At 42.4% G+C, this 16,314-nt stretch overlaps 1 protein-coding gene across 1 annotated transcript; it reads left to right on the forward strand.

Moving 5' to 3' along the window:
• Positions 1-10,004: 10,004 nt before the first annotated feature.
• On the forward strand, positions 10,005-13,541 carry LOC308078911 (protein transport protein Sec24B-like; the record flags this gene model as incomplete). The annotated part of the gene is made up of 1 exon (XM_080420252.1): positions 10,005-13,541. One exon carries the CDS (start codon positions 10,005-10,007, stop codon positions 13,539-13,541), a length of 3,537 nt encoding a protein of 1,178 aa, XP_080276378.1.
• Positions 13,542-16,314: the final 2,773 nt, after the last annotated feature.

Below are 16,314 nucleotides of genomic sequence, written 5' to 3' on the forward strand. Positions count from 1 at the left end.
AACACAATAAAAAAATATATATTTGCAAGCAAAAAAATATAAGATTTGAAAGAAAAGAAAAAATAATTGAGAACAAAACTTTTAAAATTCAAAAGTAAAAAAATAAGGAAAAACTGTTTAAACTACAAAAAAAAAATACTTAGTAAAATGTTTGGGTAATAAAATGTTTTTAATGTTTTTTTTCCTCATTTGCGAATGAAAGTTGTTTTTTTCTGATTGCAAAATGCCTTCTCTCTCAAAATCTATGTCTTTGGTCTCGATTTTTTTTTGTCTCTCTTGGATTTTTTTGTGTGATGGGTTAAAGTTCAGAAGGCGGGTCCTATGCTGATAGATGTAAGACACCTCTCCATTGGTCACTTGGAGTCTGAGTGACAGCTCCCCCTGTAGTTTGTTGAATGCCTGGATGGAGGTGTGTTACGGCCAGCATGGTTTTTTGATTGATTGAATTATTAGCAGTTTGGAAAAAAAACTAAAAAACATGAAAGTATAATGCAAGGTCAGCTAAGAGTATTTAAAACCCAATAAAGATGACTTGTTTCCATTGGGGTCCTTTGTACTCAATTCATAGAGACATTTAATGACAGACAGATATACACTACTATGCAAAACATCATAAAAACAAAAACAAAAAAAATATGTACAGTAAACAGTTTGAGTAAACAGATTGATGGAATACTTTATTAACAGTAGGATACAGAGGTACAATTGTACAATGATTGTTATAAGGATAACACAAAAAGGCTTGTTTCCATTTGTGGTCCTCTGGGACTGAGGTCGGAGCTCCATCCCAGCTCTGGGCGCTACACTATTCATTACAATATTGAGCATTTTAGGCTATTTGCAATTCAGATGATTCCCTAATGTTAGGTTTACAGTATACCCAACCTATACAGTATAAGTGTATACAGGATAACACATTTCTAAAGTGACAAATTAATGACTTTTAAGACCTTTTTAAGCCACTGTGCGCTTGTAGTTCGGCTATTTTCACAATATTTATCTGTGGAACCGAGTCAAACTAAATCTAATGCCTACAATTTCAAGTGCTTATCAGGGTGGGTGGTCCCCAGTTCAAGTATGATTATTTTGTGGGGTCCCCAGTTCAAATATGATTATTTTAGGGATTCACAGCCTGAAACGTTTGGGAACCCTTGAAGTTATAAAATAAAGCTACATTATTTTATGTTACATTCGTTATTCTAATTAAGGCAAGGCTGAAGTGACTGGCCTACTGGCCAGGCCCATTCCATATAGACTGCTTTGGAAACGTTTAGTCTGATAGTGTGCTTACTTTATAATCCATCATCCAAGGCTTGAGGGTTCGAATCCACTGCGGGTCACTTCTTTATGATAGGTTAGTTAGTGTCAGGTTAAGGTAAGGTATAGTTTTCTGTGAGGCTATGGAATTACGCTGGCAGCATCACAAGAGCAGAGGTGAGGGACCCGCATACCCATCAAGAGACTACTGACTCACTCACTGAAACTCATACCCTAGCCTAGAAAACCTGGTGGTAGACTTGGGTTGGATTTAATTTGCCCCATTGAATTAAAAAGGTAATAGTACAGATTATTTAGGACTGTAGCTTTAAATGCCACATGCATATTTTCAACCTGCCAACCTTAAATCCTAACAAATGCAGTTCTAACTTAGTATGCAGAAGCACTTTTTGGTTTTGCATTCTCGTCCAGCATTTCAGTATACACAGTCACAGACAAGGCCTAAGTTGAGCAGAAATCTATTTATCCAACATTGACTTTCCTATAATTAGCATAAACTGCATTCGAAGGTCAAATTAACAGATATAGCAATTCACAATGTATTCATACAACTACATTTTCAGTGAATTGTTTATTAAAAGACATTTTAACCAAAATGTGGGCTATATCGTATGCCATCGTATGCTAACCCTAACATCGACAATTAACACCGATTTACAAATGGTCTGAGTTTATATTATATTTCCCCAAATCCGTCTGTGTGAATGTGGTAGAAGCTGTTGTAGAACTTGTTACTTGGGTTCACATAAACGTTAAACACTGTGACACACTTGCCATTTGTAGAGCAGTTGTAGAGCAGATTTGAAAGAAGAAAAACATTTTAAACAGTTACACTGCCAGTGCCCTTAAAAGGTGCAATCATTTCAAACGTTAGGGAGGGTAAGTGATTTTCTTTTGTTAAAATAAGTGTTAAATAGCTCTAAATTCTGACAGTACTCATTGCTATAGAGTGTTCAGTAACATCTCTCCGGCTCTCTAACAGAAAATGCATGCTCAGGTTGGGATGCCAATTTTATCCAATCAGGATAGAGACCTCAGTCAAGATACAGAAGTGAAATTGGAAGTGATGACACAAATAAATGAGCAGACAAAATTGGACCTGAAACACTTTTAAAATGGGTTAGGGTAAGAGGTTCATAATCTGCCAAGTTTTCCTTTAAGTTTGTATCCTTAACACGAGTAAAAATTGACAATGGACTGGAGTAAGAAAGTGACAATGTACAGTTATTTACAAGTTACACTCTGTCAAAGCTTGCACTGTTAATGTCCGAAAGCAAGTTGGTCTTAAAAGACTCGTAATCTTCAAGGTGGTCTGTTGGAAATGTTACAAGCACTAACAATGGGATAACAAACAGTGTGGCCTGGCCTGTGGACTAGACAGTTGTGGTCAACTATTTTGAATTTCTTTCTCTCCGACACCAGCAAATGCCTGTGTCCCTGCCCAGTCAGCCACTGCATCACCATGGGCACAGAGGGTCTCTCTCCCTCAGCCGCATCTTCTGGTTGTACATCTTAGAAAGGACAAAAGATCAACATCTGAAGTAACAAGTTTCAAAGCTTAAAAAAATATACCAATAAACGTAAAGAGAGCAATTATGTTAAATCACAAGAATCACCAATAAAATACACAGCGGACCAAATATGATTATGAACGGAAACTGTATTATTTGTCTGACAGTCCGATATCCAGATAATGAAATTGTGTTGTGCTACTGACAAGATACACTACGATCACTTGAGAACATTGCTTGCCCTGTACCTGGTTAGTTAGTGGCCCCACTTCTTCTCTTTATGAAAACAAACAAGAAACTACGGAGCTTGCACAAAAACAAATTTCACCCACTGTTTTACACCTGCAAACCTGTGATTTGACAATAAAGATGATTGTGACAAAGATTATTCTGATTCTAAAATTGGTTAAAATCTGGGTATATTACAGTATGTGCTGTATGAGTGTAGGACAGGGTTTCTCAAAGTGGGTGCCGCAAGGGGTGCCGCAAAATACTGATAATGTTTGGAATGTATCAATATCACTTCAGTTTAACACTTAGAACCGCTACACTTAATAAAACGGACTTGAGGTGCACTGTACTAGGCTTACGAATGCTTAAGTCAGGGGTCTGAGGGTCCGTCACCGTAACCGCAAGGGGGCCCTCAGAGTTACGACGGGGGGCTACCAAATTCATGTTTTTTTTACATTAACCACTTGAACCCTAGCATCCCTGCCTACACTGAAGAGAACTTTAGCCAAAAATAGCAGATCTACAAGCTCACAGCACCTCGCACTGCAAGCTTGTAGATCTGCTATTTTTGGGAACGTTGTTTGGTGTAGAGGGAAAAAAAGAGCAGACCAAGTACAGAGTGAAAGGTCAAGTTTACTAAGTATTTGAGGGCTGAAGTGGTTAAATGTCTGAAAATACACATTAACATGAATCCAACATGACAGTGTCTGTCAAACAAGTCTATGAAGCTATCTATGAAATATATGAAAAAGTTTCTTTTTAGTTTAATTTTATACAGTATGTATTGGGGGCCCTGCTTATCTCTCTCTGAGCAAGGGGGTCCTTGGCCTGAAAAGCGCTGAAGACCCCTGGCTTAAGTTTCATACTCATTTGGGTTCCCAGAACAACAATTATGTAAATATATAAACAGTTAAATTGCAGCACATCACAATAAGAGCATAACGTTATAGATGATTGACCTGGTAACTGGAGTAGCTACATAATATACATGCAACGACATGCTGCAGGCTGGCAATAGCTGTTGGATGCGCGAGTGACGGCCACTAGCAGCACAATTATGTATTTTAACTTGCTACATCTTATATCATTAAATTAAATAAAGTCGCCATAGGCCTGATATGTGAAAAAGTTAAAAGGAGGGAAGTTAAAATACTTACGCACTGACTATCTGTCAAAGTTTCGCAGCACAAAAATCTGCCACAGCTGGAGAAATGTACTGGGAGCCGAGTGGAATGTTGTTGTTGGCCGGGGAGGGGGGGGGGGGGGAGAAAGTTGTCAAGCTGTCACTCAGACTCCGAGTGACCAATGGAGAGGTGTCTTACATCTATCAGCGTAGGACCCGCCTTCTGAACTTTAACCCCTCACACAAAAAAATCCAAGAGAGAAAAAAAGAATCGAGACCAAAGACATAGGTTTTGAGAGAGAAGGCATTTTGCAATCAAAAAAAAACAACTTTCATTCGCAAATGAGGAAAAAAAACATTTTATTACCCAAACATTTTACTAAGTATTTTGTTTTGTAGTTTAAACAGTTTTTCCTTATTTTTTTACTTTTGAATTTTAAAAGTTTTGTTCTCAATTATTTTTTATTTTCTTTCAAATCTTATATTTTTTTGCTTGCAAATATATATTTTTTGATTGCGTTTTTAATTTGTTTTAATTAAAAATATTTTTCAGTTCTGTTTATATAATTTGTTTTGCTTACAAATTATAATTTTTTGCTTGCTGTTTTAATTCGTTTTCATTCAAAACTATTCTTTGCTCTGTTTATATTTTTTCTCTCTCAAATGTTTTTATTTTGTTTGGTTAATAAAGACACAAATGTAACTCCATAGGTGTTGATCTTCTGGTCTGTTAGCTGAAGTTAAAAAACAGCAAATTAAAGCTGCAAGCAGCGATGACCGGGCCCTTGCACATCTGTCCATCATGTTAGGGGCAAATATCGACCAATCAGAAAAGGGAGCAGAGCTAAGTAACTCTAATGAAGGACAAGGACTTTCAACTGAGTCTAGTGAGGCGACTCATGACTCTATACGACAAACTGTTCAAAAGTTATGGCAAAGGATAGAAACTATGAAATATCAACCAATCACAATATGGGGCATGGCTAAGTGACTCCAATGAAGGACAAGGACTCTCAACCGAAGCGATGCAAGTCACAAGTCTGTGCAAAAGTTATAGTAAAAAATAGGAACTGTTCAAATATCGACCGATCAGAAGAGGCGGCGGAGCTAAGTAACACCAATGAAGAACAAGGACTGTTATCTGAGTCCTATGACGTCACCCACTAGTGTGTATGGCAATCAGCTCAAAAGTTAACCCTGTAGACTAGACCCTATTTTCACTTCCTTCCTGTTTGGCGGTGAAAGATGGAAGTTTGACACTTCGCCACTATCGCACCGTTTTACGAAAACTCACGCTTTTGATAACTTTTCATAGTTAAGGTCTTTTACAAATGCTGTGCGAGTATGAGGTGGGTCTGCCCAGACTCCTAGGAGGAGTTCTTTAAAGAACGACCTGTGAAAATGGCATGAAATGCACTAAAATGCCACAATATATTCAAAATGGCTGACTTCCTGTTGGGTTTAGGTCATGGCTCCAGATACTTTTTGTAAGTCGGGACATGATACAGATGTGTACCAATTTGTACACATGTAGGTAAAACTGTATTGTGATGCTTCAACTTTGACATTTTGTAGGGGGCGCCATTGAGCCATTAGGCCAAGCCCCTTTTTGAGACCGTTAAAATGCGTAATTCTTCGCCACATGTGATGGGTGTGCAAAGTTGCGCAACTTTTTGAGTACGTTTAGGCCCTCAAAAACGAATGTGTGCGAAGAAGAATAATAATCTTTGCAATTTCAATAGGACTTCACACTGGTGCAGTGCTCAGGCCCTAAAATGTTGATGTGTGCGTGCGTTTGGGTGTGTGTGTGACTTCATAATATCTCAAGACAGATCAGAACCACTGCCCTAAACATGTAGCATTGTTGTTAGTAGGAATAAACACAGAAGAGGTGGTGCCCCCAGAGGCAAAAACAAAGGGGAAAAATATAGCTGCAAGCAGCGATAACACAGGGCCAGGTTTTGCAGAGAGAAAAAAGAAAGAAGAAACTATAAGTAATTTGCAGAATAAGCCATAGAAGCATAGAACACTCAACTTGAGAGAAAAAAAGGCAGGCAGGCAGGCAGGCAGGCAGGCAGGCAGACAGACAGACAGACAGACAGACAGACAGAGAGACAGACACAGACAGACAGACACAGACAGACAGACAGACAGACAGACAGAGAGACAGACACAGACACAGACACAGAGACAGAGAGACAGACAGAGACACAGAGACACAGAGACAGAGAGACAGACAGACACAGAGAGACAGACAGACAGAGAGACAGACAGACAGACACAGAGTGAGAGACAGAGACAGACACAGAGAGACAGAGAGACAGAGACAGAGAGACAGACAGACAGACAAAAAGCAAAGTGCAATAATAGCACAATAAGACATGGAAACGGAATAGATTGAAACAAAGCAAATGATTCCAACAGGTGAAATTAATTTTAAGCTCGACCCAGCTGAGGTGGACATACATGGGACGCAGGGGGGCAATCCCAGGTTAAGAACCTCACACATGGACACCTCAACCTATTGCTATTGACAGGAATCGAACGCTTGACCTTCGAACTCACAGGCTGAGACACGACCTGTAGTGCTACAGCTTCGTCCAGGCTGAAGTTGTCTGTTGAAGATCATACATTTTTGCCTTCTGTCATGAACCAAGCCCCTGGCTGAAACTGGTGAAAGTAGCTGATCTACAAGCTCAGAAACACGTTGCTATCTGAAAAGTTGTGAGATTGTAGATTGGCTATTTTCACAATGAAGTATGTCATACATTGAAAAAACACACCCTCAAATAAGCATTTCATGTTATCTTTAACAATTGCACATGTACTCATTGATACAGTCTTGTTGTTTGTAATGCACTTTAAATGAAGTCTGCACCAAGTGAGGCTTAAACTGGCGACCCTGAGGTTGTGAGGCATACACTTAAGCAGGAAGCCATTGGGCCAACAGACCTGAACTAGTGAAAACGGAGGTGACAAATATGATACCATTTCAGGCAAATAGCTGAAAAATCCTGGGTTTAAGTGTTTTTCAAACTGCTCAAAATTGCATTAGTATATTGTAGATGTCATATTTTCACAATGAAGTATGTCATACATTGAAAAAACATACTCTCAAATAAGCATTTCATGTTATCTTCAACAATTGCACATGCATTAATTGAAATGATCATGTTGTGTGCAATGCAATGGTTAATTTGGGGTTTGAACCAGAGACCTTCAGACTGGCAGGTAGTGTATTGACTGAGCTATTGGATAGACATGTGGTTTCACATTGTCTGAATTAAATATTAGATTGTAGTGTTCTAATTGACTAAAGTACTACCTTTTATCAACATGGATGCAATGCAACCAGTTGATTTCACATGAAAATATTTTTGTATTTCATCTAGACGACACAAATGAATTGTAGTATTATAATTAGACTTATACCATAAAATTAACAAATGAGCATTTTAAACCCTCACTAACACTAACCTCAGTAAAACAACGCCTAAGTCTATCCTCAAGAAACACTATGTGAAAGCCAAATCATGATCACCTCAATACATTATCGGGGACAGGGATCGAACTAGTGACCTACGGACTCACAGGCTGCCTCTCTTCTCATTGAGCTAGATATATGGCCTCCCTGCCAGTATCTGTTGACATTTACAATTATTTCCGGCCATTATGAACCAAGCCTCTGTGTCCCGAACTACTCTAGATCACTGGTTCACAAACCATTTAGCAATAAAGATTTTTTGTCTCCTTAGAACGAACTAGTGAAAGTAGCCGATCTACAAGATGTTGTTTGATTGTAGATCGGCTATTTTCACAATGAAGTATGTCACACATTGTAAAAACATACTCTCAAATAAGCATTTCATGTTATCTTAAAAAAATGCACATGCATTATTTGATGCAGTCATGTTTTGTGCGATGCAATTGTAAAGTGGAATGACCCACCTACCAGAGCCAGATAGACAGACACAGTGAGAGAAACAGACAGCTCAACCTATTGCCATTGACAGGAATCAAACTCTCAACCTTCAGACTCACAGGCTGAGACACTACCTGAAGTGCTATAGCTTCATCCAGGCTGAAGTTGTCTGTTGATCATAAACTTTTGCCTTCTGTCATGAACCAAGCCCCTGTTTCACTAACACTAAGATCACTCGTTCACAAACCATTTACCAATAGAGAAATTGTATGTCTCCTCGAATTAACCGAAACCAGTGAAAGCAGCCGATCTACAAGCTCACAAAACGTTGCTATCTGAAAAGTTGTGAGATTGTAGATCGGCTATTTTCACAATGAAGTACGTCATACATTGAAAAAACATACTCTCAAATAAGCATTTCATGGTATCTTTACCGTTTGCACATGTATTCATTGATACAGTCATGTTTTTTGCGATTCAACTTAAATGAATCTGTATCAAGTGAGGCTTGAACTGGCAACCTTCAGGTTGTGAGGCACACGTTTAAGGGAGAAGCCATTGGACCAACAGACAAGAACCTGTGAAAAAGGAGATCACTCAGATGATACAGTTTCACGCAAATAGCTGAAAAATCCTGGGTTTAAGTGTTTTTCAAACTGCTCAAAATTGCGGACAATCTAAGGGCGGAGCTTACTGGTCAACGTGATACATGTGTTCCTCATGAGTCAAGGCACATGTGTAAGCAGGTTTAATGGCTGTCGGCCAAACGAGGCATGACTTTTGCCTGTTTAAAGTTTGCATTTTCAAAAAATCGCTATAGCGCCCCCCCTTTGACCAATTGGAGTAAGATTGGTTTCAGTGATATTTGGAATGACCCTCAACATTACCGCAAAGTTTCAAAGAAATGTGAGTCTGCATGTATGTGTTAGAGGCAGATGAATAATTGTCATAAAACTGCAATATTCATTGGCTCATTAAAGCTTCATTTTTTCACTTATGGAAAATCTTTGCTGCTTGTTTGCTGGCATAGGTCCAAAGTTCATGTGTAAAACGTTTCGTGCAGATTACTCAAAAATCCCAGGAGGAGATAGGTTTTAACTGTTTTTCATATAATTCAAAATGGTGGGAGATCTAAAGGTCAGAGGTCAAAAGTCAGAGTGTGAAAGTTGTTGATCATGAGTAGACGCATATGTATATTGAAGTTTCATGGCTGTAGGTCAAACAGGGCATGAGTTGTACCTGTTCAAAGTTGGCATTTTGCTATAGCGCCACCTTTTGACGAAAGATTGTGAGAATTATTTCTTGATAGTTTTTCATGACCATCTACCATATGGCCAAGTTTCGTAAAAAGCGTATGCACGGTTCAGCCAGAACTGCCAAAAGTGGCAGAAGAAAAAAGAGGGGAACATTAAAACAGGTCCAGAGCTGAGCTCTGTACCCGTAATAATATGTTCTGTATTCCTTTTATTTTTACGGAATGGGTTCCCAGATTGGTGACATCATGGATGGACTCCATATTTAGGCGTGGCTGACGGAACTCCATATGGATATGACCAGAGCCTATGACTAACGAATCATGGCATCATTGGGACAACAAGAGCATCCCCACCAGACAGTATATAAAGTTCCAACAGTACCCCTCAACACGAACCAGGATCCAGACCTGTATTGCACATTCTGCTGCTAATCATCTGAAGCCACCCTCTGGATCACACAGGGCAGACATTCTTGGTTAAGTTCTAGACACCTGCCGCGAGTCCTGGTCCTAGACAACCAGTCCCCCTTGTCTTTGAGTAGTTTTTTACAGTCCGGTCTTTTAGAGAAGATAATCTTATCAAACTGTCAGACTTCATCTTGTTTACCTTTTCGCTTGTTGCAGCAAACAGAGCCAAGCAAACATTAGTCCTCTAACGTCATCTAACGAGGTTGGTGGTGAAAAATGGCGGCTAACATGACCAACACACCACCGACTGCTGACAACTGGTCCTATGGACATGGAGGCCAGGTTCATGATTACCCAGAATGGGTGAAAGCAAGACAGGCACTACCCTCAATTTCCATTAGCAAGGGTGGTGAGAGCTCTACCAAGACTGCACAGGCTGAGCAGACCACAGTAGAGGCCGATCAGTTTCAGCCCACAGTCACTGACTCCATTCAACAACAACAGCACCAGCAGCAGCAGCAGCATCACCTCCCTCAGCACCACGTTGCTCCCAATATAGAACCCTCCTCTGTGGTACCCCCAAGCTTTGACCCACCAACCCATCCCAGCAGTACCATCCCAGCCACCGACTCTATTTGTACGACTCCACTACCACGACAAAGCGCTCGACCTAACTCCCAGTCATTACAGCAGCCGGCCCCCTATGGCACTCCAGTAGCTTACTATGGACAGCCATACCATGCTCCCCAAACACAGCACACACAGCAGCCCAGTTTGGTGACAACACCGCCTAGCTGTCCTGGCACCCCTGTCTATCCCATTGTTTCCTACCCCTCAGCTCCGGTTAGCAGCCAGTATGGGACATTGCGGTCTTCAGAGACCATTGCTGCTAACACTGTTCCCACCCTAATGAATACATACCTCCATCAGCAACCCCCAAGGAGCAACACCTTACACCCAGCCCATTCCACGAAAACAGTGCAGGTTGGGTACAGCGTGGAACCACCTCCTGGTCAATTGACGATGGCAGTGAATGGCCAGGCGAGCACAGGCTTAATGACAAGTCACCGACACTATGATCAGAGCCACCAGGCCTCTGTGGCCTATGACCCCTTTGGAGGGGTGGTGAATCACAGCAGCATGGGTCCAGATGGAGACAGACCCTACTCAGGGACCATTCCTTCTGTCCATTCCTCTCCAGGACACCACCAAGGCGCGCAGTACGGATATGTTGCTAATAATGGAGATAGCTCAGGCATTAATACCAGTATCTCGACTCAGGCAGCAGCAGCCCCCACAGCAGCCCCCTCGTCATCTAGCTCACATAAGAATGAGGAAACAGGTGTTGATACTTCCTACCCTACAATTAGTAGTGCCTCTCCGATGCCCAACATCTATGATTCGTTAGAAGGAGGCGTTCTATCTCCCTCGAATGACATTGCAAGCCAGGCCCTGCCCTACAGTTACCCCCAAATTCCGCTGGCCTATCAGCAGAAGGGCTCCAACATTGACTCCTCACTTTCCCATGGAGGCTGCTATAGCCAGTCAAGCTACCAGCAGGTTTCCCAGACCTTCCCTAACCTGCGCCAAGAGGCCCTGAGGCAGGTGAACCTGCTGCAGGAGAGGAACCTGCTGCCCCCCAGGCCCCTGGAGGCCCCTGGGCCCAACCTCAGCGCTGAGCTCAAGAAGGCCAACTGTAGCCCCCAGACATTCAGGTGTACCCTGACCAGTGTTCCCCAGACCAAGGCACTGCTCAATAAGGCCAGGCTTCCACTGGGACTCATCCTCCACCCTTTCAGAGATCTCCAACCGGTGATCACGTCAAAAACCATAGTTCGCTGTCGCTGGTGCCGATCTTACATCAATCCCTTTGTCTCCTTCCTGGACCAGCGCATGTGGAAGTGTAACCTCTGCTACAAGATAAACAATGTTACAGATGAAAACTGCTCTGTTGAGCTGCACAAGAGACCTGAGGTCCAGAACTCTTCTATTGACTATATTGCTACCACAGACTACACTTTGAGGCCCCCTCAACCAGCAGTCTACCTGTTTGTTTTCGACGTGTCACACAATGCTGTGGAGACAGGCTATCTGAAGTACTTCTGTGAATCATTACTGGAAAACCTAGATAAGTTGCCTGGGGATACACGGACACGGGTGGGGTTCCTGACCTTCGACAGCACCATCCACTTCTTCAAACTCCAGGAGGGCCTGTCAGAGCCACAGATGCTGGTGGTCTCAGACATTGATGATGTGTTCATTCCATCTCATGACAGCCTAATGGTCAATCTGAAGGAAAGCAAAGAGCTGGTGAAGGACCTGTTGAACTGCCTCCCATCTATGTTCAGTAACAGCGAGGAGACCCACAGTGCTTTGGGCCCCGCGTTACAGGCAGCTTACAAACTCATGTCCCCCACCGGGGGGCGAGTGTCTGTGTTCCAGACCCAGCTGCCAACACTGGGGGCCGGTCTGTTGAGGTCCCGAGAACACCCCAATCAGAGGTCCAGTACTAAGAGTGATCAGCACCTGGGTCCAGCTTCAGACTTCTATAAGAAGTTGGCTCTGGATTTCTCTAGTCAACATATAGGAGTGGACCTCTTCTTGCTCAGCTCCCAGTATGCTGACCTAGCTTCTCTGGCGTGTGTATCCAAGTACTCTGCTGGCAGTATCTTCTACTACCCATACTTCCACCACGTCCACAACCCGGCCCAGCTAGAGAAATTCCAGAACGATGTAAACTATTACCTCACCAGGAACATGGGCTTCGAGGCCGTCTTGAGAATACGTTGCACCAAAGGTTTGTCTATCCATACATTCCATGGGAACTGCTTTGTGCGATCTCCTGACCTGCTGTCTCTCGCCAATGTGAACCCAGACTCTGCCTTAGCTGTCCAGATGTCAATTGAGGATAGCCTGACAGACAGCTCACACGCCTGCTTCCAGGCTGCACTGCTCTATACATCTAGTACAGGGTCGAGGCGTATCCGTGTCCATACGATTTGTCTGCCAGTGGTGAACCAGCTGAGTGATGTGTACGCCGGAGCAGATGTCCAAGCTATCACCCATCTACTGGCCAACATGGCCATCGACCGGGTGGTGTCATCTAGTCTGACGGATGCGCGGGTGGACCTGGTGAATGCAGTGGTGGATTCCCTAGGTGCCTACAAGGGCACCATTTCCAACATGCAGCAGTCAGGTCTCATCGCTCCCTCAACCCTAAGCCTCTTCCCTCTCTACATCCTTGCACTCCTCAAACAGAAAGCCCTGCAGATTGGCAACGGAACGCGGCTGGACGAGAGAGTCTTTGCCATGTGTGAGTTAAAGACCCAGCCACTGCAGCAGCTGATGCGTATGGTCCACCCTGACCTTTACCGCCTGGACAACATGTCTGACCAGGGGGCACTCCATTTGAATGACATGGTGGTTCCTCAGCCCCATCTGCTGCATCTGTCAGCTGAAAGGCTGAGCCGAGACGGGGCCTTCCTCATGGACTGTGGAAACGTGTTTTACCTGTGGATTGGTAAATGCTGTAATGAGATGTTCATCAGAGACATTCTTGGCTGCCCCAACTACGCTTCTATACCACCTACCATGACCCAAATCCCTGAGTTGGACACCCTTATGTCAAAGAGAGTGCGTGCGTTCCTCGACTGGCTGAAAAACCAAAGACCATTCAGCTCCATGCTTTATGTCGTTAAGGACGATGCTTCATCCAAGACTACGTTCTTCCAACACCTGGTGGAGGAGAGGTCAGACGTAGACTTCTCTTACCTTGAGTTCCTCCAGCACATCCAGAAGAAAATGTCTAAATAAGGACACAGCCCTATCAACAAAGAAAGCCGCTTTTGTGGCTGTGCAGAAGAAAAACAGTGAGTGCAATGATTCTGGACAGAATCTGTGACATTGTCAGCCAAAGGTGCAGGAGTTCCCGAAAAAGAAGCAGATGGTTGCAAAAGATGACAGAAACAAAGAATGAAAGGACTCTGAATAAATAGGGGGAGATGTAAACCCCTGATGCCCCAATCCTTCCCCTTTATGTTTCCAACAATTTCAAAGATACTGGGGTAAAAGGATGGTACGATAAAAACGCAACAAATTGGGCGTTTGGTCCAGCAGTTTGCAGGATTAGACAAGACACATAGACAAGACAGACAGACTGGTCTAGTGGACTAGTGTCCTTTTGAGCTAAATCTAGCTGTCTTGGGGATCTTATCTACCCCATTGGTTCCTACCCATCAGCTCAGAGCCTCCGGGCAGCAGCCAGTATGGGCCATTGTGGTCGTCCCAGACCGCAGCTGCTGGCACCATGCCGACCCTAATGAAGGTCAGTCCAAATACCTTATATTAAAATTGGACCGTGGGTGGGCATCGCAAACATAACTTGCCCATATTTGGAGAGACAACTTTAAACTAACCATAATAATTATAGAATGTAATAATAACAATAAAAGACCCATGACCTTCCTCCGACCATAACACACTGCTATGAAACGTTTCAGCTCAATCACTCTATCTGTTTGGCCTCCAGTACTATAGCCTGAGTTGTATTCCATCTGTTTTCCAGGGCTTGTGGGCTAACCTACGATGAACCCAGCATACATAATTTGATGATGTTGAGGTATGTTAAGCCTTCATTTTTTGTTTAGAAATTATTTATCTGTAGCTTATTTGTCTTGCAGTTAGTGGAGGCTTTCCCCCGTTTCATAATGTTTATTGGAAGTGTGTCTAAATGTTTAATTGTGCTTGTGAAGACATGGAGCACTTCTTGTTTGTGTCCTCACTGCCATGTTCATGACATCATGTAATGGATTTGTTTTTTAATAGTGTCAGAATTGCAGTAATGTTCACTTTTATTAAAACTCAAACATATTCAGCCTTCCATTATTGCTAGTAATACTTGCACTCACATGCATGTATTCATAGTCTAAAAGTAGTTCTTAACTGGCTGAGTTAGATTAGAGTTAGTGATTAACATTAAAATAGTAGAAAATCATTCCAAAGCATTTAAATCTCCCCAGCTGTAAATGTAATTGGATGTTAAAGTCTTGTGTTGCTTATAAACTAAATTGTTGATAACACATACCCGGTCTTTCAGAATGTTCTCAATTATGTGTCAATGCAACGTGTTGTATCAGTAGGCCGTTAGTAAGTGTGGGGGTGCTTATGGGGTGTTGTTCCGGGATGGGTGATTCCAGAGATTCCAGACTAATATCTACTTGAGGAATAGTCTCTTATAATTTAACTCAGTGCAGATTCTTGAAGATATACAATGAAAGGATTATCCGCACTGCAGCAGCAGTCTACCTAGAGAAATGGATGCGTTTCGGCACGTCAGCCTTCCTCAGCGTTTCAAACTTATGGATAGACTGCTGCTGCATTCTGTGCAAACCTATTAAAAAAGAACATAAGAAACTACTCAAGAGAGTGCGGATAATCCTTTCATAGGATAGAATCATCACAATATACGTGAATTTCTGAGAGGGAGAGCAAGACAAGAAAGCACAAAGACTCAAGGGGAGAAGTCAAGTTAGTAATATGCATTGATGGGACATGAATGCATACAGATGAAGAGGAGAGAGGACCTCTGTGAGCCATGGGTCTCCCACTATTCTACGCCTATAGCAGCATAACTAAGGCTGAGCCAGCTTGATCAAAAAGGAAGGTTTTTAAGCCTACTACAATGCATCTCTCCATACCTGTAAAGTGTTAAAAAGACTATCGAGGGCAGGGTGAGGTCATCTGGATCCCGGCAGAAGAGCGGCATTAAAGACTTCAAGTTCCTAACACCAGTGCGCAGTTCTTGCCATATCCAACACAAATCATCTCACCTGTCTGGAATGCTGGCAGACCACGACCCCGGTGTGTCTTTGCTGGATGAGCTGTTGCTGTTAGAGAATGACCCCAGCGCATACATCTGAGGAGAAACCTGTTACAGTCATCTCATCTTATTTCCATTTGTCTGTCTACATTATGGTTACAACGAAGGCATAGTGTATTGTTAAGGTACTGTGTGGTTACATGTACCTATGGTGTATGTATGTATTGTTGTTAGAGACAAGAAAATTGTATAAAAACAACTTAATAATAATAATAACAACGAAGGCATGGCAGGCAGCGTATTGTTGTATTATAGTGTATTGTACTGTATGTTACTCTGAAGCCCCTGATATAAAATAACTTTGATCCAGAACTCTGCAGTTGTCTGTCCATCACCTTCAACATGTTCACCTGTGTCCTGTTAGCCCTTGTGTGTGTGTGTGTGTGTGTGTGTGTGTGTGTGTGTGTGTGTGTGTGTGTGTGTGTGTGTGTATATATATATACTCCCCAGTCCCCTGTTTTCCTTGTTCCTTTGCCAGATCGTAAAGCATTTTGCTGAGCATATGTTGTTTTGGCTCTTAGCCTTCTAGTTATCTGTTCCTAGTGTTTTTCGTAGTCTCCCTCAAATAGTGCTCCATTACTTGTTTCAGTGTTTTGATCGTTTTGACTTTTACTTGGATTATTGAATTTTTGCCTTGCTCCTCTGTTATTAAATTGAGATTGAAGTCAAACATGCACAGCCACTGGTTGTCCTGAATTTGGGTCCTAC

The sequence above is a fragment of the Gymnoscopelus braueri genome (genome assembly GCF_963280865.1).
Source record: "Gymnoscopelus braueri genome assembly, chromosome: 22".
Taxonomy (NCBI): Eukaryota; Metazoa; Chordata; class Actinopteri; order Myctophiformes; family Myctophidae; genus Gymnoscopelus; species Gymnoscopelus braueri.